Source organism: Thalassophryne amazonica, chromosome 8 (assembly GCF_902500255.1).
Source record: "Thalassophryne amazonica chromosome 8, fThaAma1.1, whole genome shotgun sequence".
Classification (NCBI taxonomy): domain Eukaryota; kingdom Metazoa; phylum Chordata; class Actinopteri; order Batrachoidiformes; family Batrachoididae; genus Thalassophryne; species Thalassophryne amazonica.
Window position 1 is genome coordinate 84566280 of NC_047110.1, and position 22009 is coordinate 84588288.

Below are 22009 nucleotides of genomic sequence, written 5' to 3' on the forward strand. Positions count from 1 at the left end.
GTTACGTGGTGTTGCTACTCTTTTGTGGATCAAGGGCACTAACCCTGAATTTTATCTATCTTTTGCTCTGTGGTCATTAAGGGTTAATTAGTAATAACACTGTCAGGATTGTTACCTAGTAAGTAAAAAATGAAATGTAAAAATCTTTTAGAGGAAGTTAAAAACATTATTTTGAATCATGTTTCCAATGGTAACTGACAGCAAGGCTTATGCCCCTCTTGCTTGCTGTCTCTCACACACACCCTTACTTACTTGGTTTTGTAGCTTTAAGAGAGCCATCTCTGTTAATGATTACATCTGAGCTGTCCATCAACAGCATGCTCTGTCCTGATAAAATGCTGCCCAGCAGGTCTGGCACAGGAGCTGCCTCCACAACAGTCCCTGAAGGCGGGACATCCAAACCCCTGATGTGGCAAAGAGAATATTTCATTTGGCCACAGCCTGTAAATTCTCACATTACAAATAATACAACTCACAAGTACTGGAACATGAAAATTAAACACTGCAGATATCAGGTTGCTGAGATAATACACATCAGTGCAGCAAGATTATCATTTAGATTTTGTCATTTCAGACACATTCAGATTTCATCACACAAAATTTATAGTAGTTGACTTTTGATTAGGAAGTTACAACACCTTAGTGGGGGTGGTGACCAAGTAGTTAGTGCGCTTGGTTTCAGTGCGGAAGGTTCTCGGTCAGGAAGGGCATCGAGAGTAAAACTTGTGCCAAATCAACATGCAGATCCACCTCAGATTTGCTGTGGTGACCCCAAATGCAACAAGGGAGCAGCCAAAGGGATTTCACTGTCGCCCAACCTCCCAAGTCCGATGTCTTGCATGAACATTGATGATATCAGAACGGATCAATAACTAAAGATCCGACAAGCTGAACATGACTAATCCATGTGTGGGACGAAAAGCAACGTTGTCATACAGAAACAATAGCGGCAAGAACGTTTTATCAATAACTAACTATTTATGCATGTTCACATGCTTGTCTGCATGCGAACAATAATGATGACAAGTAATGACTTCAAAAAAGAAAACACACTGCTGAAGAATTCTATCAACAAAAAAACAACAAAAAAAACAAAAAACAAACAAACATATCTTTAACACATACTCAGTTTTTGGTTCTATTCCCAACATTCTTACTGACAACCCTAAACTTCAGGGTCGAATGTTGTATTACCTGGAAAGGCTAGCAGTGACTGGTCGAGCCACAGGCTGATGCGAGCGAAGAGCAGAATGAGAGATGCCTCTTCTCTTAGCCTCCAAAAGTGACGAAACATGATCCTGCTGCTCCTCCTCACTAGTCAAATCATTAAAATCAAGTTTATTTATTATTAAAGGTGCTTTCACACCTACCCTGTTTGGTCACTTTCAATCAGAACATAGCACATTTATTCTGAATAGCACAGGCACCCATCTTCACTTGGGTGAACAGTAGTTATCAAGTTGTTTTTGTTTATTAAAAAATAAAAATTTAAGCACAATCAGCAAATCAACCCAACGGTTATAGGCAATGAAACTACAGCATTCCTGAAGCGCTCTTGTTCAGTCTTTTAAAAGTGCTGTATAATTGCAGTAAAGTGTTTGTGCTTGTGCTGTTTCAGAATAAAAGGCATTTATTGTCCATTTTTATTAATTTATTTTTCATTTTATTGTTTCATGTTCTGTATTGCATTGTCTTAGAATAATTATACCATGAATCCAAACACAGTAGGTGGCGGTATGCCCCTCTAAAGCAGGTTCGCAATCTGCTGATAAACACAAATACGTTTTATTACCACAAGCCCAAATATGGCCAGCGACTACTGTCTGTCTAAGTCTAGTTCTATCACTGCCAGAGTCTTCAAATTCACAGGAAGCATTCTTGGGACACAGACCTTGAACAAGTTCAAAGATGGCTAACCTTGACCTATTTTAAGTGGTCAAAAGGTCACATTTTTTTCTACAGTTTCACTGATTACATGCTCATACGGACTAGGGTACTTTATCATTGCACTTCGTATTCTCAAGGTCGGTATCCAGGCAGTCTACCTCGATGAGCGGGTTTTCACTGTGAAAACAATTCAGGACTCATTGCAAAGCATCCCTGGTTCTCAAGACCAGGCACCTAAGTGGCTCTACTCTACTCTTTTCTACTCTTCTATTTTACTCTTCCTTTTTAGATATTTAAATACACCTTAGTATACTAGCATAGTTCCACCTTAGAACTGGAATATAATATATGATATACCTTACTGAATTTTCATGTAATTTGGTCACTTTTCAAAGAGGTCAGACTCATCAATAAAGCCAATTTAATGTACAATGGTTCATTTCAGGTCATCTTAAGTGTATAAATCTCACCGTTTGAGGCAATAATAGCTGTCAGATGGCCATTATAAGGAAGTTAGAGACCATAAAAAAACCATCTGATTTCAATAAAACAGCATACAGACTGAGCATGTTGTCACCGAGCGGACAGTCACGGAAGCACAAATTCTCACCTTCGGACTGGCTACTTTGCCTGGTGACGCGGCACCGACCTTGAGAATTTTTTATTAATTTATAAATGTTACGTTTATTTTCACTGTGGCTGACGTGACAAAGGTGAACACCTTAAAGCAATGATTCATTATAGATGCAATCATTTACGTGCCTTCAAATGATATCACCTTTTAGAAGTGGCTAGCATTAAGTAGTGCAATGCTAATGGCTAATGCTAGCATGGCCAAATGAGTGCTATGTCAGCATTTTAGTACAAATATCTGTATAAATATGGCTTGCTGTGCAGTTAATTGGTGTTAATGGAACACCTTAGGGGCATGTGCTTCAGTATACAATTAATGAATGTTTGAGTGCAATAGAAAGAATCTTTCACCAAATGACAGATTCGTTCCACTGCATGAATGACAAAACAACCATTATTTGTTTTATATAATGCCTAAAATAAATCCTTGTCATTTGTTATTTTATTAATTTATAAACAAGAGAAAACAGTCCAACACAAACTTTAAATAGCAATCCAATCCAAAATTGTTCTGTTAACTTGCAAAAACAGTCAGATAGTTAAAAACAATACTGACGATGTAGTCCATACCTGATGCCATGCACTGACTTCTTCGTGTACAGACTGCTGTCTGCTTTTCTCAGTCCAGCGAAAGATCGCGACAGAAATTTATCGAGCTCTTCATCTGACAGCGTTTCTACTTCAGCTACAGACGTCCCAATGAATACTGCAAATCCTCCAGACGGCTTACTGGATTTGTTTTTTGTGTTAGAATGACCACTGTCAATATGCTTGCTCAAATCATCATCTATCATCAAAATAAACCGTGCCATGTTTGTTTTTAAGCTATGCGCTGTCACTCGTGTGAACACGCAGTGGTCATGGTGTACAATGACACAAAATGTATGGAACCAAAATTGCACAGTAAATGGAAGCAAATGGGGTGAATGAATAATCAATATCACGTTACATACAAACCACCAATCAAATGACAAGGATCTATTTAGGTGTTATATAAAACAAAATATTAAAGTGCAAGATTACTGATCTACTTAGCGAGTAAACCAGTGGTGTCTAAGGTATTCCAGAATGTGCTAAGAGGGTGCAGGTTTTCTTTGTAGCCACTGACTCCAGCAGCTGATTTCACTGATTAACATCACTTTGAACAGATGGGATGAGTTCATCAGTGAAATCCTCTGCTGGAGTCAGTGACTGCAAAGAAAACCTGCATCCTCTTAGCCCATTCTGGAATACTCTGGACACCACTGGAGTAGACTATGTCAAAATCAAACAAAATGTTTTTACATGTGGTTACCATTTTGGTTCCGAGAACCAAGCTATAGGTGTGTACTAGGCATGTGAATCTCATCACTGACAACAATTCGATACGCACCTCGATACGCTACCAGCGATACAATACATATCGCGATACATGACGATACAATGCGATAAGATTCATCCCTGTTCCCAATTCAATGCGATTTGATATGTATTTGATGGCGATTCAATTCCTCACAATGCGATACGCTGTGATTCAACATGATGCAAAGAAATTGTACCAAAAATTTAAATAGAAAATAAGCTGCAATTCAGTATGGTACTATAGTATTCTTCTTATTCACTCATTGATAGAGCACCGCTTTGGCAAACATAATTTGACATACTTTTCTCACCAGTTTGCTGGAGCTCGGTTTACATTTTGCCTCAGAGGAATCCAAGTTAGGGCGAGCAGCATCAGCCACGGCATTCTTTACAAACTATCTACGTCTTGTCAAATTTCCCATCTTTTTTTAAAAAAAGGGTAAAGTATTTCCAAACACCTGATTTAAATGTTTTAGGTGTGTCAAAAACGTCTTCCAACCACTTGCTGCGATTCTCGCGGACCTGCATGTTTGTTGTGGTAGAAATGTGCTTTCAGGCTTCCGTCCATGTTCAAAACACAACGCAAAGCAGTGGTGGCGCATTCAATGTGCCTTGGAAAAAATAAATAAAATGAATGCAAGCACGCAGCGAGCGATGCATCACAATTTCGCCCGTCAATTGAAGCGATGCACACTGAATGAATCGATACACTCGCATCGCACACTTTTGTATCTAGATACCGATTCGTATCAATTAATCTCCACATGCCTAGTGTGTACACACCCTAACAGTGTACATGCTCTTGAGTAATTAAACAATGCTTCTTGCTAAGCAACAGTTGCTTAACCTAAGTGAAAATAGTAACAAGATAAATGTAACTAAAGAATGAAAAATATAGCTGACCAAAGTATGGGAGTGCTCACTTATTACTTTGGTATGTCAAAGTCAAATCAGTAGATATACTCAACAAAAATATAAACGCAACACTTTTGGTTTTGCTCCCATTTTGTATGAGATGAACTCAAAGATCTAAAACTTTTTCCACATACACAATATCACCATTTCCCTCAAATATTGTTCACAAACGAGTCTAAATCTGTGATAGTGAGCACTTCTCCTTTGCTGAGATAATCCATCCCACCTCACAGGTGTGCCATACCAAGATGCTGATTAGACACCATGATTAGTGCACAGGTGTGCCTTAGACTGCCCACAATAAAAGGTCACTCTGAAAGGTGCAGTTTTGTTTTATTGGGGGGGGGATATCAATGAAAATGAAAATGAATGTTGGTTTAATATCTTTAACCTGTATTGTTATCAACCCAAGAATATGAGCAGGTCACATACCGTTCCACAAAAGGATCCAGGTCAAATGGATCTCCATAGACAGACAGAGATGCTGCACCTATGTCGGCACGCATGCTGCTTAGTGTGTGCTCTGAGGGCCGGTATACTGTGGGAAGAGAAGAACCAGTGTTGGACTTTACAATTCCAAGACTACTTGCAATGCGGCTTCGAGGAGTGGCTGACTTTTTCACCACCTGGTGGGAAAACAAAGGGGAAAATTACCTTATTTGGACAAGAAATGAACTTCTTAGTGTTTAAGTTCAGCATCATATGCATCCAGTAAGCAAAAATAATGTTTTTCTATTGGACACACTCACCAGCTTTTTTCTGGATTTGGACTTTCTTGCTTTCCGTTTCTGCCTCTTGACTCCTGTGCTTGCAGCTCTACTTTTTCTACCCTTACCAATGGATGTCTTCTTGCTTTTGAGCTTTCTGTGCTTTCCTGTTCAAGTAATCATAAACACAATGTAGGTTTCAGATGTGTGTCCACTTTCCACTGTACAAATGTATTGGTGCTTGCTGTCATGCTGAGTCCATTTAGAAATATGGGGTTGACTTGGACGTGTGGGTGTACTAACCGGCTCTGCGGCGTCTAGTTGTAACACGGGGCGTGAGGTCCCTTACATACACGGCCGTGTTCAGCCCAGCCACCACAGCATTAATCGTCTCATCCAGCCAAGTGGACCTCATCAGATATGTGGGCGCATACTAGTAAGAAAGGGTTTACATTAATGCAAAGATCGATTCAATTCCAACCACCTTTCTACTTCAAACTGGGCTGGGCAATACACCGCTATCAAAGTCACTAACAGCATGACACCATAACACAAGGATTACGCCAATATCTGCGGTATCCTTTAACTGTCCTTTAACACGAAATGTGTGCTGCTGCAAATCTGTGTCCCCTCTGGAAACATATATACAAGTAAATGACAGTGTGACTGATACATAAAAGTTTACCTGTCTTTCTGCACACTCCCAAAGTCAACAGAATATTTCAAGCAAAGATTCAAGGGTGAAAAAGTCTCATGACTTCAGTTTTTGACATTGTAACAGATCAATTACGCCATGACATGACGTCGTTAGAAAGAGAGATTCAAAGCAACCTGGAGACACCCACGCTCCAAACACTGGCACCTTCTGGACTACGTCCTGAAGCGACAGCGTGATAGAAGAGACGTACTACATACCAGGGTGATGCCTAGCGCGGATTGCTATACGGATCATCGATGGTCCGTTCCAAGATTGCTTTCACTTTCAAGCTCCCTCCAAAGAAGAAAGGCCCACAGTTTAAGAAGCTACAAGTCCACAAGCTGCAAGACAGACACAAAAATGGAGTTCCAGGCCAAACTAGAGGAGAGACTGGGTGGAGAAGAAGTCCTGCCTGACGATCCTGAACAACAGTGGATGAGATTAAAGACCATCCTTCAGGAGACGGCAGCATAAGTAGTGGGCTTCTCAGCCAGAAAAAATAAAGACTGGTTTGATGAGTCTGACGCACAGATCCAGGAATTACTAGAAAAGAAACGTGCATGCCACAAGACTCTTTTAGCTAAACCTGATGAGCACTCTGCCAAGACAGCTTACAGAAACGCCTGCTCCAGACTGCAAAGCAAGCTCCGCATATTGCAGAACGACTGGTGGCTAGCTTTTGCGGAGAAGACACAACAACATGCCGGTGCTGGAGACATGCGCTCCTTTTATGAAGCCCTTAAGACCATCCACGGGCCAGCACATCAAGTGCAAGCACCCCTGCTCTCCTCAGACGGCTCCACCTTTCTGAAGGACAAGGAAACCATTATGCAGCGTTGGTCAGAACACTTTGAAAACCTCTTCAGTGACAAGCGCACTGTGCAAGAGTCATCAATCGAGAAGATTCCCCAGGTGGAGGTGAAATGGGAACCTGATGACCCCCCAACACTTGAAGAGATCCGAAAGGCCACCACGCAGCTGAATCCAGGGAAGTCTCCTGGCATAGATGGCATCCCAGCAGAGGTGTACCAAAATGGAGGTGAGGCAGTCCTTGACAAGCTTCAGATTCTCTTCTCCAGTTGCTGGGAAAAGGGAATGGTTCCACATGACCTTCGGGATGCGGTCATTGTCCCCCTGTACAAGAACAAGGGCGACAAGTCTGACTGTTCTAATTACCGGGGCATCACTCTCCTCTCAACAGCAGGCAAGATTCTGGCTCGAGTGCTGCTCAACAGGCTTACCCCTACCATAGCGAAAGAAAATACTCCCGAGAGTCAGTGCGGATTTCGGGCCAACAGGGGAACCACCGACATGATCTTCATCCTGAGACAGATCCAGGAGAAGTGCAGAGAACAGAACATGGCCCTTTATGCAGCCTTCATAGACCTACCCAAGGCTTTTGACATGGTCAGTCATGAGGGTTTGTGGAAGATTCTTGCACACCTTGGCTGCCCTTCAAAGCTCCTCACCATCCTTCACCAGCTGCATGAAGGCCAGATGGGACAAGTGAAGCACAACGGGACTCTGGCAGCTTCCCCATCTTAAATGGCGTCAAACAAGGTTGTATCCTCGCGCCCACTCTGTTCTCCATCTTCTTCAGCATGATGCTTCGTGAGGCCAAAGAAGACTTAACAGACAGCATTTATATCCGCTTCAGAACCGACGGAAGTCTGTTTAACTTGTGGCGCCTTCTGTCCTATACTAAGATCACAGAACAGCTAATCATGGAGCTGCACTTCGCAGATGATTGCACCCTCGTCGCCCATACGGAGCAAGCCTTGCAGCCCATCGTCAACTGTTTTGCTGAAGCAGCAAGAGCCTTCGGCCTCACCATCAGCCTGAGAAAGACAGAAGTGCTATATCAACCGGTCCTCCATACAGCATATACCCCACCCCAAGTCAACATCGAGGGTACCAGCCTGAATGCAGTAGAGCACTTCACGTATCTCGGTAGTGTTATCTCAAACGACGCATCGTCATCTGATGCATCTGTCGCCAAGGACCTAGACAGTCGCCTTGCCAAGGCCAGCAGTTCTTTTGGTCATCTCTCCAAGAAAGTCTGGCAGAATCATGCACTGCGCCTTTCTACAAAAGTGCAGGTCTACAGTGCCATTGTGGTCCCTACCCTCCTGTATGGAGTTGAAACCTGGGTTCTGTATCGCCAGCAGATCAGATTACTGGAACGCTTTCATCAGCGTTGTCTCCGAAACATCCTCGGGATCAAGTGGCAGGACTACGTCTCAAATGAGGACATCCTTACCAGAGCCAAATTGCCCAGCATGGAGTCTATTATACTCAAACAACAGCTTTGTTGGGCAGGTCTCGTAGCCAGGATGGACGATACATGCTTGCAGAAATTAATTCTCTTTGGCGAGCTCAAGGAAGGGAGACGAAACCAAGGGGCCCCCAAAAAGCGCTACAAGGACCAGCTAAAGAAGCAGCTCTCCCTTGCAGGCATTCAGCATCAGTCATGGCAGCATCTAGCTACAGATAGACTTAGCTGGCGTTCCAGCATCAAATCCGCCAGTCTGAAGTTCGAGGCAGAAAGAAGTGAGGCCTCACGCCAGAAGCGTCAAAGGCAGAAAGAGCGGGCAGCAGCACAAGCCCAGCCTACTCAAGTGTTCATTTGCCTCAAGTGTAACAGGTCTTGTGCATCCCGCATCGGACTTTTTAGCCACCAGAGGGCTTTTAGGGGGAAAAAAAAAAAAGCCTTCCCACTATCCTCGCAAGCAAGGAAACTGCCAGAGAGATAACAGATCAATTATAGAAAGTGGCACTGTATTTTGAACAAGCATCTTTTTTTTTTTTTTTTTTAAGAGAGAATTTAATACAATTTTGACTTCAGTGTAAGCATTTCACTCCCACCAACACCTCTAGGACACAAGTACAAGGGATGATTACAGGTTGTAACATAAGACAATGGAGTGCAAGTGGTTTGAACATTTATCATTCTTCTTAAACACAACAAGTAACTCTCCTGCTAGCCTCTTAATTAATGTTGATTTATTCATAATTAGCAGTGTACCCGGGCGATTCCCAGGTGGGAGATTTCATAAGACATTTGTGACTGCTTCACCTTCGACAGTCCTGATACGTCCCTGAATTCAATAGTGTAACTGTTTCAGAATATTTACTGTAATAAAAAAATACTGAATTCATATACTCACATAGGTGGTCTCTACATGTGCATGGCATGAATGCATTTTAAGGATGGAGACTGTACATCAGTACCTATAGGGTTTCACTTTCCAGGTTTAAGTCCTTCATCACATTTAGCAAATGTGTGGCTCCTCACACTGCCTTAAACACTGCCATCTATTGGTAAATGTGATGGACTTAGAATTTTCAGTTTTCAAATTGCCTTTACAAATGGAAAAAAAAGACATATTTACAAATACAGATTTATTTGTAAAACCCACCACACATTTCAGTAACTGTGTTATACCGACCAGCCAACCACTGACATCAGGAAACTAATGTACCCATAATGCAATGCGGCATGTGTGACCAAATGCTAAAAAATTCAAAATTAGTGCATGACTTTAAAACTAAAACATATAGCTGATATTTTCACTTTGTAAAATGACAGACGTGAGGTTAATTTCAATAACTTGTCTGCAATTAATTTGTTTAAAATTATAACCATAAGTCAAAACCGTGTGCCTGTGCAAGACTGCAGTGGAATGACCAACATTGTACGGTATAAAGAGAAATTATCTTTTTTTCTTCTTTCTCTCTCGTAGTCAGCTCTCCTTTGCCTGCAGAGTATAGAGCTCTACCATTCATGACTGGCTGGCTGCTACAAAACATGTAACAGACAGGCACTAAAATCTTCGATTTCAGACTTTAAAAATGTTTTTAAATGTTAAGTTTTATTCACTATGCCCGCAAAAATATGTTAGCGGTCTAAAAGTTATGGAACTAAATTTATCGGAAGCTAATTGGTCCGCTGATGTTTTCAAAGTTATCTGGAAAGCTAATCCACTAATGAAAACATTAGCTTCGATAATTAGCAGTTAGCGGATTAGCAGAACTGTGCCCACCACTGCCTCCAGCTAGGTAAAAGCCATGTCTCCAAGGTTACGTAATGATTATGGATAAAAATGGCTATTAATCTGTCATGTATTTTATTCATGCAATCTGGCTAAGTTGCTTTTATCAGCTATATCAGTGCCCACACAAGATAAAAACTCTGAAGAAATGAATTATAATCTAGTATATAATTTTATTTTTTTAAATAGCACTGACTGGTGTGACATATGCACTTTAAGAATGGTATCCAGTGCATCTAGATAACACACAATATAAGGAGCTACTTGATAATGAATCATAGACCTAATAAATTATATAGAAAGATTGTAAAAACAAAAACTATAGAACATTATGCAACCACCTGGAAAGTGAAACAATATAGTTAGTGATGTACAGTCTACATCCTTAAAATGCCCCCTGGTTGGGACTGTGCCAATTCATGTACATGCATTAATTTATGCAATAACCACCAAGCTGCAATCATGTCATGCAAAAGTAGACACCTTCATTTATAATTCAGTGTTTTTATTGTCAATCACTGTCCATAATCAAGGTATAAAGTTAATGTTAAGACGCTCCCTTTTTTGGCTTATGATGACAAATATATGTATGTGTGCATTTACACATGTACAAATCATCTACATTTGCTGTGCAACAGTAATTTCACAAGCTGTAAATTAAAAAAAAACTGGATTATGTTATTTTTCAAGTACTTATCAAGGTTTTAAGAGCTCTATGTACTGGCAGAAATAGAACATGCTTCACAAAACAAGCAAAACACAGACCACATGTCAGCAACTGTGCTCCTGGAGATCATTTCCCCAGCATGTTTTCCATGTGTGCCTGCTGCAGCCGTAACTGATGGCTCAGTGAGCAGTGGATGGAGCAGAGAGGGTTGGAAATCAGACAGGGCAGATAATCTCCAAGGTCTGATGCTGAGTATCCAGCGTCAGACATTATAACAGCAGGGCACAGTGCCACTGTTCCCAGGTTTTGTTAGCGTCGTTAGAGTCCTTTGACCAGCTTTGCTATTGTTTTTTATTTATTTGTTTGTTTTAAACCTTAAAAGGAAAGATACTGCAATATATTAGAGCAATATATTGTTCATATCACCCAGCCCAAACTTGAAGTCTGCATTGCTGATCATAGGATGCAGTTAAAATTACTGGTCTGAAGTAACAAATACATTCAATTCTATTGTCATTAGAACTTAATGTTAGCTCAATAAATAAATAAGTACAAGCAGCATACAAATGTCAAACTTCCATAGAGCAACAAACTTTGTACAACATCAAGACATTGATCTGTAAAACTCAAATTTGTACATAAGATGCAAATGTGAGTTATTAAATGAGCCAATACAGAAGCATCACGCCTCATGCCAAACCTGTGAGGAGCGTGCCTGTGTGATGCGGTGCCGGTTGACATTAGCGCGAACCCTTTCGCTCTGCTGTGTGCGAGCGATTGCTCGTCTAGACCTGGCAGCATGGGACTGGGAGTGACTCGTGGCACGTTGTTCAGGACGGGCAACACTTTCTGTCTCGCTCACTTCGCCAGCAGGACTCCCTGAGACAGTGGAATTGCAAAATGATGAAAAGATGATGCAGACAGTTTGCTTAAGCAACTGTGTCAAGTGAACCATGACACTCATCTCTGATGGTACCATATATGACATATTGTGTTGAATCATGGGGAAACACTTACAAATCAAATACCAATCCAATATTCCTTTTGCAAAAACGAGCCATACGAATCATCTGCAATAAACATTATCGTGAACCAACTCATTCTCTATTTGTGTATTTAAATTTATTAAAATTCATAGATGTGGTCGATTACATTACAATTCAAACTTTGTTTCGAGTGAAAAACCAAGCCTTACCGAGACATGTCCAGAGTCTGTTCAGATTGAGGGAATCCAGTTATAGTTTAAGAGGTTGTGCAATTTTTATGAAACCACCAGTAAGAACAAATGTAAAGAGTTTTTGTGCGTCTTTGGTTGGGGTGAAGAAATGTAACAAATGTTCAGAGGTTAGAATGAGTGGTACCTTAGTAAGATTTAAGAAACTACTCAAAAAGAACATCATGTCCAAGTATCATAAAGAAGCAAATATAATTTGATTTATAGGGAATGTTCAATTTATAAGTGGGACTTACTGTATATTTGAATGTGTGGGTATGTGTATGCGTATGTAGATATATAGATATGGGTAGGTGTATGTGTATATATGTATATAAGTGACCGTGTATATGTATGTATATATATGTATATATTTATGTATGTAAAGTATATACGTATGTATATAGGTATATATGGCACAGCCCAAGCAGAGGGTCACCCCCAAGAGCCTGGTCTGCTTGAGGTTTCTTCCTTATAGGGAGTTTTTTTTCCTCACCACAGTTGCCTAGTGCTTGCTCTGGGGGTTGGTAAGGTTAGTCCTTACTTGCGTAAAGTGCCTTGATTCGACTTTCTTGTGATCTGGTACTATATAAATATAATTATAAGTGAATAGCATATTGATGTGTATGTCTGTGTGTCGACATGTAGTAGTGAATTTGTTTTTATGTAAATATGACTGATTAGAATTGATGGACTTGTACTAGCAGGGGTGGGCGCTAATAAGCTTTGCTTCAGCCCACACCCTTTCGGACTCACTAGTTTTGTCTATGAGTTTGTGGAATTGTTCATTTTTTTCTATTTGAATATTTTGTGTGCCAAATAAACTTTGTCACTTGTCAAACCATGACACTAAGTCAGTGATGTGTTGTCCTGACACAGAGAGCCAATAGTTTCTAGATTTTCATGGTAAAGACTAAGCAACAATTTGTGACAGTAAATTTCCTGCTGTGGACAGATGCCACCAAAATCTGAAGACAGTTGGTCACGAATGACACATAAATCTTCATCACTATAATGAAATGTGTAATCAATCTACATTTATGAAATCTGTGTTAAAATTTTAAAAACCCATAAACGTTTCTACAAGCAATAAATTCACTTCACTTTATCCATGAGCAATACCTGACTTCAGGGCCTTTCACATATGTAAAATAATTTTTAAGACTCAGACCAACTGCCAAAATCTAAAGTGTTGGTTATTGGTGAATAATGGAGTACATTTTGCTTCATTTTTTTTTTTTTACAAAATTGACATAATAAAAGGTGATATTAGTAGAAATCATATTAAACAGAAATAAAACTAAGCGGAGAGAAAGAAAGCTTTTACTGTTAAGAAAGGTGTTACTGATGGATACCGACCATGCTCCACCTGTGTATTTTCATTCTCTAATCTGCTTAAATCATTCTGGATTAGGGTGCTCACATCAGTTTCGTCCAGTCGAAAACATTGTTTTGACTAAATGTCTTATAGATTTACTTGAATGACGGTTGTTGGCTTCACAATCAGGGCAGAACCATTCCTCAACAGGCACAGCATCCAGAGGCGGTGTGAGACATTCCATGTGATACCTGCAGTATAAAAAGGCAGAATACATTATTCTACAAGAAATATGACAAGTTTTTGAAGACTACAAACCAAGGGGGAAAGTTATTATTAGTATATCAGTTGATGATGTTGTGACTTGCTCTCCACCATATATACAGCAATGTGCAGACATTCTAGAGAATTAAGTTCTAAAAACCTTTACACAAATTTAAAATTATACTCTTATTCCACAGAGTGCCATTCCCTCTCGTTTCATCCTGAATAGAAAATCGGGTTGCGTTTTGAAGCATCACAGTAACTACATGATGCATCTTTTGTCAATCTTGAACAAACTTGGTATACACAGTAGTTACAGCCATCAGTGGCACCAGTTTTGAAATTGGGATGAAATTTTTGAACAGCTCTAAAATTTCATCCCAATTCCCCAAATCTGCATCATTAAGGAGTCACTTCTGGGTGTTCGCAGTCTTAACAGCTTCAATCATGTTCCAACATCTTTAAATGGGGTAGTCCCAGTGAGTACAGCCTGATACTACAATTTATTTTCATTTATATAGTGCCAAATCACAACAGAGTTGCCTCAAGGCACTTCACACAAGTAAGGTCTAACCTTGTTTGACTGCGCTCCAGAGGGGTAAAAATTTGAAGCCAAAGCAGCGTTTGTTGAGGTTGTGGCTGAGAATACAGCTGGGCACAGCTTTACTTTCATTTTCAAGTGGGTTGTCAAGTATGCAATTTATATGCCAGCCAGTTGCCAGGTCTGCATTTTATAAGCCAGCCTGAAAAGAGGCATGTCAGACTAAGCATTTTCATCCCGTTTTTACACTTTATCTGGATTGTGGGGATCATAATAGGAATAGGGGAATATGGGCGTTATTATATCCTTAAAAAGAAATGAAACACTGCTAAATATGCAATAACACACACAGAATGAGAGTACAATGACATATCTGTGTCAACACACACATTTCAAATACAAAGTGTCGACCATACTGGATTCTGTGTTGCTGGAACTACTGTTTTCACAAGAAACACTCAATATGCAAATATATGCACTAAACAACCTTAAAATGTAATCACGTTTACTACCCAGGACTACCAAAGGTACAAGTACAAAGTGTCTACCCTGTATGGTTGCAGTTATGTTCACAAAAACAACTACCCACAGATAGACGCCAGTGTGGCGACATAATAGAGGCAAGACAGAAGGACTTTCCTTTGCATATACAAGGGTAACGAGAAACATATCAGTCATCTCACCCAGAATCACATCCATCACAGAGCAAAAGGCGGTCTTCACGGTCACTGGCACCACACACCTCACAATTGGTTTGGTCAAGCTCCAGGTCAACAACTTCCTCTTCAGCTTCTGTCACAGGCTTTTGAACTGTGATCTGAATGAAACAGAAAATTTGAATAAACTGCAAATGGACTTCGTGTATAGAGAGATTTTACATCTGAGACCAAAAGGGCTATACAATGATGCCACACACATGCACCTTGTGCCCAGTGCTTAAGTGTGGTAACAAGATCACTTTTCTAAACAAATGTCCATGATAGTCATAGTGGTAGCAGTACTGCTGTTACTACTACTACTACCACTAGTTCTACTACTAACAATAATAATGAGCTCAACATATTATAAAAGATAGAAAAACTTTATGCAGTTCAATAAGGCAAGCCAGTTTATCCACAAGCATGTGCCGTGACCATGTCAAATATTCCAATCAAAGTTCACAGTGACCCACATCAGTAAACAAAGCCGCATTTGTGGAGTGTGTGATCTATTTACATCTAGCCCTTAAAGTTAAATGAGCATTTTTAACCAGTGTTAAAGCAGCATGCCAGGTCCACATTGTTTTGTGTCTGGTCATCACAACGGTACATGTGTACTACAAAAGTAGAAAAAGCTAATTTTCCCTGTATATGAGTGCAAACAAGACACCGCACACTGCATATGAGATCTGCCATATGTGCTACACAATTTTCCACCTGAAATGCAAGATCCTGAAGGACATGCTGAGTGGACTAAATTAGAACCTTATAATTATTATTTTTACTTTTATCTGTTACATATCCAAACAAACTCAGCCAAATATTTGAAAATGCAATGTCTATATTGCGGTATACTACCGTGTGTGTGTGTGTGTGTATTATACACGCACGCAAAGTGCATCCGGAAAGTACAGCGCTTTAAGTTTTGTTACATTTCAGCATTATTCCAAAATGGAGTAAATGAATTTCTTCCCCTCAAAATTTGACTCACAACACCCCATAATGACATGAAAATGCTTTTTTTTTTTAATGGTTTGCAAATGTATTAAAAATAAAAAAAAATGTAAGCAATCACATGTACATAAGTATTCACACCCTTTGCTCAATACGTTGTTTATGCACCTTTGGCAGCAATTTCAGCCTAAATTTTTTTTGAATTATGAAGCCACAAGTTTGGTGCACCTATCTTTGGGCAGTTTTGGCCATTCCTCTTTGCAGCACCTCTTAATAGTAAAGCAGCTAAAAGAATATTCAGAGCAAAATCCTGCAAATGGTGATACAAGCATCAAATTTGTCACAAATACTCCTTAGACATTACTCTTTTGAAAAAACTGGCCACTTGAATTTTCAATAGGTGGCCAGTCAGGGGTCAATTGAGGAATTGCACAGGGGTCAAAATTAATGCTGCAATCAAATTGAAAACTACAGGGTTTTAAAAAGGAATAGTTTGGACCATGTATCATGTTTAATTATCATGTTACATTGTAACATATGTCTCATGTCATAGAATCCAATGGACGTTGACCTTGTCTTTGGAGGCCAAGCATTCAACAGTCAAAACTGTTCCATTTATTAATCCTATTAGCTCAACCAATAATTTGCATCACTTTTTTACCAATATTTAAGGATCTTTAACTTTTGACCCCTGTACAAACTGACCTTTGCCACCATTTTTGCTGTTTTTACCCCGTAACTCCTGAACATTCAGGCAGATAGTCCAAACTACAGTGGGGAAAATAAGTATTTGACCCCCTGTCAGTTTTGCAGGTTTTCCCACCTACAAAGAATGGAGAGGTCTGTAATTTGTATCGTAGGTATATTATAACTGTGAGAGACAGAATCTAAAAAGAAATCCAGAAAATCACATTGTATGATTTTTAAATAATTAATTTGCATTTTATTGCAAAAAACAAGTGTTTGACCCCCTACAAAAACAGAGCTTAACAATTGGTACAGAAACATTTGTCTGCCATTACAGAGGTAGACGTTTCCTGTAGTTTTTGACCAAGTTTTCACACACTGCAACAGGGATTCTGGTCCACTCCTCCATACAGATCTTCTCCAAATCTTTCAGGTTTGGAGTTTCAGCTCCCTCCAAAGATTTTCTATTGAGTTCAGGTCTGGAGACTGGCCAGGCCACTCCAGGACCGTGAAATGCTTCTTACGGAGCCCCTCCTTAGTTGCCCTGGCTGTGTGTTTGGGGTCACTGTCATGCTGGAAGACCCAGCCATGATCCATCTTCAATGCTCTTACTGAGGGAAGGAGGTTGTTTGCCAAAATCTCACCATACATGACCCCATCCATCCTCCCTTCAATACGGTGCAGTCATCCTGTCCCTTTTGCAGAAAAGCATCCCCAGAGTATGATGTTTCCACCCCCATGCTTCACAGTTGGGATGGTTTTCTTGGGGTTGTTCTCATCCTCTAAACATGGGAAGTGGAGTTGATTCCAAAAAGCTCTATTTTGGTCTCATCCGACCACATGACGTTCTCCCATACCTCCTCTGGATCATCCAGATGGTCACTGGTGAACTTCAAACGGGCCTGGATATGTGCTGGCTTGAGCAGGGGGACCTTGCTGCCCTGCAGGATTTTAAACCATGACAGCATCATGTGTTACTAATGTAATCTTTGTGACTGTGATCCCAGCTCTCTTCAGGTCATTGACCAGGTCCTCCTGTGTAGTTCTGAGCTTTCTCAGAATCATCCTTACCCCACAAAGTGAGATCTTGCATGAAATCCCAGACCGAGGGAAATTGACAGTCATTTTGTGTTTCTTCCACTTTCTAATAAATAATTATAACAGGTGTTGTCTTCTACCAAGCTGCTTGCCTGTTGTCCTGTAGTCCATCCCAGCTTTGTGCAGGTCTACAGTTTTGTCCCTGGTGTCCTTAGACAGCTCTTTGGTCTTGGCTATGGTGAATAGGTTGGCGTGTGATTGATTGTGTAAACAGGTGTCTTTCATATAGGTAACAAGTTCAAACAGGTGCAATTAATACAGGTAAAGAGTGCAGAATAAGAGGGCTTCTTAAAGAAAAATTAACAGGTCTGTGAGAGCCAGAATTCTTGCTGAGTAGTAGGGGGTCAAATACTTATTTTATGTAATAAAATGCAAATTAATTATTTAAAAATTATACAATGTGACGTTCTGGATTTTTTTTTATTCTGTCTCTCACAGCTGAAGTGTACCTACGATAAAAATTACAGACCTCTCCATTCTTTGTAGGTGGGAAAACCTGCAAAACTGACAGGGGGTCAAATACTTATTTTCCCCACTGTATACCTTTTTGGAATTGTTATGATCAGACAAATACTGTAGTGTAGTTTTCAATTTGATTGGAGCATTTTTAATTTTGACCCCTGTATAATTCTTCTATTGACCCCTACCTGGCTGCCTATTGAAAATTCAAGTGGCTAGTCGTTTTTTTCAAAAGAGTAATGTATAAGGAGTATTTGTGCTGACTTTGGTGCTTGTATTGCCATTTGCAGGATTGTTTCCGTTATCCCCTGCACTTCAGCGCTCCGCATCCAACCTGATGGAGCTTGATGCACAGCCACTTTCAGATCTGTCCAGAGATGGTTATCCCACAGCATGATGCTACTACCACCATTCTTCGCTGTAGGGATGGTGGCTAGTTTCCTCTAAAAATGATGCCTGGCATTCACGCCAAAGAGTTCAATCTTTGTCTCATCAAAGAATTTTATTTATCATGGTCTGAGAGTCCTTCAGGTGCCTTTCGGCAAACTCCAGGCAGGCTGCCATGTGCCTTTTACTAAGGGCCCTGTCACATCATGATGATTTAGTCAGCGTATGTCGACGTATGAAAAATGCACAAAATACGCTGACGTACATCTAATAAATTATGTAGCTGTCACACTATGACGATTCAGCCAACGTACGCTGACAGTCCTGTTTCCACCTAGTGGCCCAGGTAGGTATGGCACAGGTTGGAACGGTTAAGTCTGGCTTGGCTTGTGTTTCCATCGCCGGCAGAACCCTCTTGTCTGGCAGGTGGTGCACATACATATTGACAAGCACGTCATCGAGCACACGTACGCTATCAAGTGGCCTCTCCCCTCCATATGGAGGCCAAAGAGAGTAATTTAACATTTTTTTAAATTTAATTTTTGTCTTTGTTGCTGATGGGATTTATTTTCAATGTGTGCAGAATGCTGAAGAATCGCCTGATGTCTGTGGTAAACGCTGACGTGAATGAATGAGGCCCTATGACCCTTTCAACTTTTAAAATAATTTCATTTTCTTGTTGTGGCACAAAGGGCCAGTTTCCTCTGGTTCAGGCTGAGAAACACACTGGGAGCAGTCAAACACAGAGGGACATTTTTAAAACGCTGCGTTTCTTCAGCCACGACAAAGAACTAAAGTATTTTCAGACGTCATTTTCAAAATAAGGACCCTTTATGTGATATAGAAAAGTTTTCATCAGGCTGCGACGATGAATCCAACTGAAACAAACAGGTAAGACAAGACTTGATATTTACTGTGCGTGAATGGTTTTAATATTTGTAACAGTTTGAACTGGTCTCATGAGGACTGCAGCTTTCAGTTGTTCAGCCAATCAATGGATGTATGTTATGAGCAACTTACAAGAAACGTGTGTCAACAATCACATAACTTACAGGATGCATGAGACATACGCTGGCATGCGTTAAAAATATTGTGCATGCCCAAAAATTTTCAACGTACTTGCAATATTATGAGGTATATCAGCATGGTCTTAACTTACACAAAATGTACCCATGACTGAGTAGATGTACACTTGCGTATGCCAGCGTTTTTAATACGGTTGGCATACGCTAGCAAATCGTCAAGGTGTGACAGGGGTGTAAGGAGTGGCTTTCGTCTGGCCACTCTACCATACAGACCTGATTGGTGGATTGCTGCAGAGACAGTTGTCCTTCTGGAAGGTTCTCCTCTCTCCACAATGGAATGCTGGAGCTCTGACAGAGTGACCATCGGGTTCGTCACCTCCCTGATGAAGGCCCTTCTCCCCTGATCGCTTGGTTTTGACAGGTGACCAGCCCTAGGAAGAGTCCTGGTGGATCTGAATGTCTTCCATTTTCAAATGATGAGCCCGCTGTTCTCATTGGGACCTTCAAATCAGTACAAATGTTTCTGTACCCTTCCCCAGGTTTGTGCCTCGAGACAATCCTGTCTCAGAGGTCTGTCATGGAATAGTCATTCCTTTGACTTCATGCTTGGTCTTTGCTCTGACATGCACTGTCAGCTGTGGGACCTTATATGTAGGCAGCTGTGTGCCTTTCCAAATCATGTCCTATGAACTGAATTTACCCCAGGTGGACTCCAATTATCCTGTAGAAACATCTCAAAGGTCATTAGTGTAAACAGGATGCACCTGAGCTCAATTTTGAGCTTCATGGCAAAGGCTGTGAATACTGATGTACATGAGATTCCTTAGTTTTTTCTTCTTCTTCAATAAATCTGCAAAAATCTAAAAAACTTTTTTTCACATTGTCATTATGGAGTATTGTGTGTAGAATTTTCAGGGGGAAAAAAAATGAATGCCATCCATCTTAGAATAAGGCTGTAACATAAAATGTGGAAAAAGCAAAGCGCTGCGAACAGTTACACTTTCTGGATGCACTATATATATATATATATATATATATATATATATATATATATATATATATATACATACACACACACACTGGGCAAGTTAACGCATTATTATCACATTAACGCATTAATTAATGCCGGCAACAGAACTTTTACATGGCCATTTAAATTTTAAAGTGCTTCCAGACGGCGTAATTGACAGAACCGAAGTTATTTGCAGCCACTGCAAAGCTGCATTTTCTTATCAGCGGAGTACTTTGAGTGTTAAATATCACCTAAATGCAGCACACACAGCTGATACCAGCAAATCACTCAACGAAACACTGCAGCGCGTTAGATGCAGCGTGTGGGAGAACTATAGATAAACAAAGGCAAGAGAAGCTTGCGAATGCAATCGCAACAAATGACGGCACACATGAGATTCCCCCACAATGCGCCATAAAGGAGACGACTGCAAAAGCCACAACTTTACAACGTGCACCCGCTGTTGCTCTCACTGGGAACGACTGGACATCACTGGGTAACTATAATTTACTGTGCTATACACTACTTTTGAATTAATTTTTGGATTTTGCGTATAACAATGCAATTAATCACAATTAATCAAGGATATCATGCGATTAAAATTTTTTATCAGTAATGAGTGACAGCTGACAATGAAGTGGTTGAAGATGAGTGACTACACAAACATAAGGATTATAATACATATGATATAAAGTACACTATAAAAGCACATCAAAAAAAAAAAAAATCTAGAAAAGGACAGGTCTCAATCGAGATACCTGTGTGTTGCATGGCCATGCAAGTGTTGCTCATCTTTCCGTATGATATACTCGTTAATATCTACACACATGCAAGGGCCATTTGCATGTTGCCGATGTCTTGATTACCCAACCCTTTGACAGTTGTAACGGGGCGCACAATATTCTACAAATCATCTAAGTGAACTTTAAACACTTACCATTTTCTGCACTTTGCCCCCAAAACATTTCCTTAGATATATGTTGCTGAAGGTGATGCGGTCAACAGGACAAGAGTTTGCATTCTAAATGCAGAAAAGAAGAAAAACAACAACCGAGCAACTAAGTATCCTCCACAGCTGAACCTTTTTCAATACAGACTAAACATATAAAAAAAATATCTTGTACATAGTTTGTTGATTCTTAAAATCTAAAGTAAAACCTACCTTGGCCCATTCAAGGATGCAGTCAAGACAGAAATAGTGCTCACAGGTCTCTGGTGTTGCCACAAGCTGGCTTCTGAACGAGTTAAGACAAATGGGACACTTCTCACTGTCCTCATCTGAGCTCATCTCTACAAATTCTGCTGAAGATCCTCCATTCTCTGCCTTACATTCTTCCTCCTCTTCATCTGATAAAAGTGGGTAATAATCCAAGTGCTTGTATTAAACAATTATGTCTATGTAAAAGGCACTGCAGCATAATGCAATGTAGTAACCAAACAACTAAAAGAAAGAA

General features: G+C 40.3%; 1 protein-coding gene across 3 annotated transcripts in view; it reads right to left on the reverse strand.

The window, feature by feature from the left end:
* phrf1 (PHD and ring finger domains 1) overlaps positions 1-22009 on the reverse strand; it is a 44069-nt gene that overhangs the window by 15020 nt on the left and 7040 nt on the right. For 2 of the 3 annotated variants that reach the window (XM_034176857.1, XM_034176855.1), the window contains exons 4-13: positions 21718-21902; positions 21493-21576; positions 14919-15052; positions 13590-13681; positions 11600-11778; positions 5787-5916; positions 5526-5650; positions 5209-5402; positions 1195-1314; positions 253-404 (exon numbers count right to left, since the gene is read on the reverse strand). In XM_034176857.1, coding sequence (XP_034032748.1) covers positions 253-404; positions 1195-1314; positions 5209-5402; positions 5526-5650; positions 5787-5916; positions 11600-11778; positions 13590-13681; positions 14919-15052; positions 21493-21576; positions 21718-21902 — 1395 coding nt within the window. The remainder of the gene's footprint in view (positions 1-252; positions 405-1194; positions 1315-5208; positions 5403-5525; positions 5651-5786; positions 5917-11599; positions 11779-13589; positions 13682-14918; positions 15053-21492; positions 21577-21717; positions 21903-22009) is intronic. The other variant, XM_034176856.1, reaches the window with a different exon arrangement.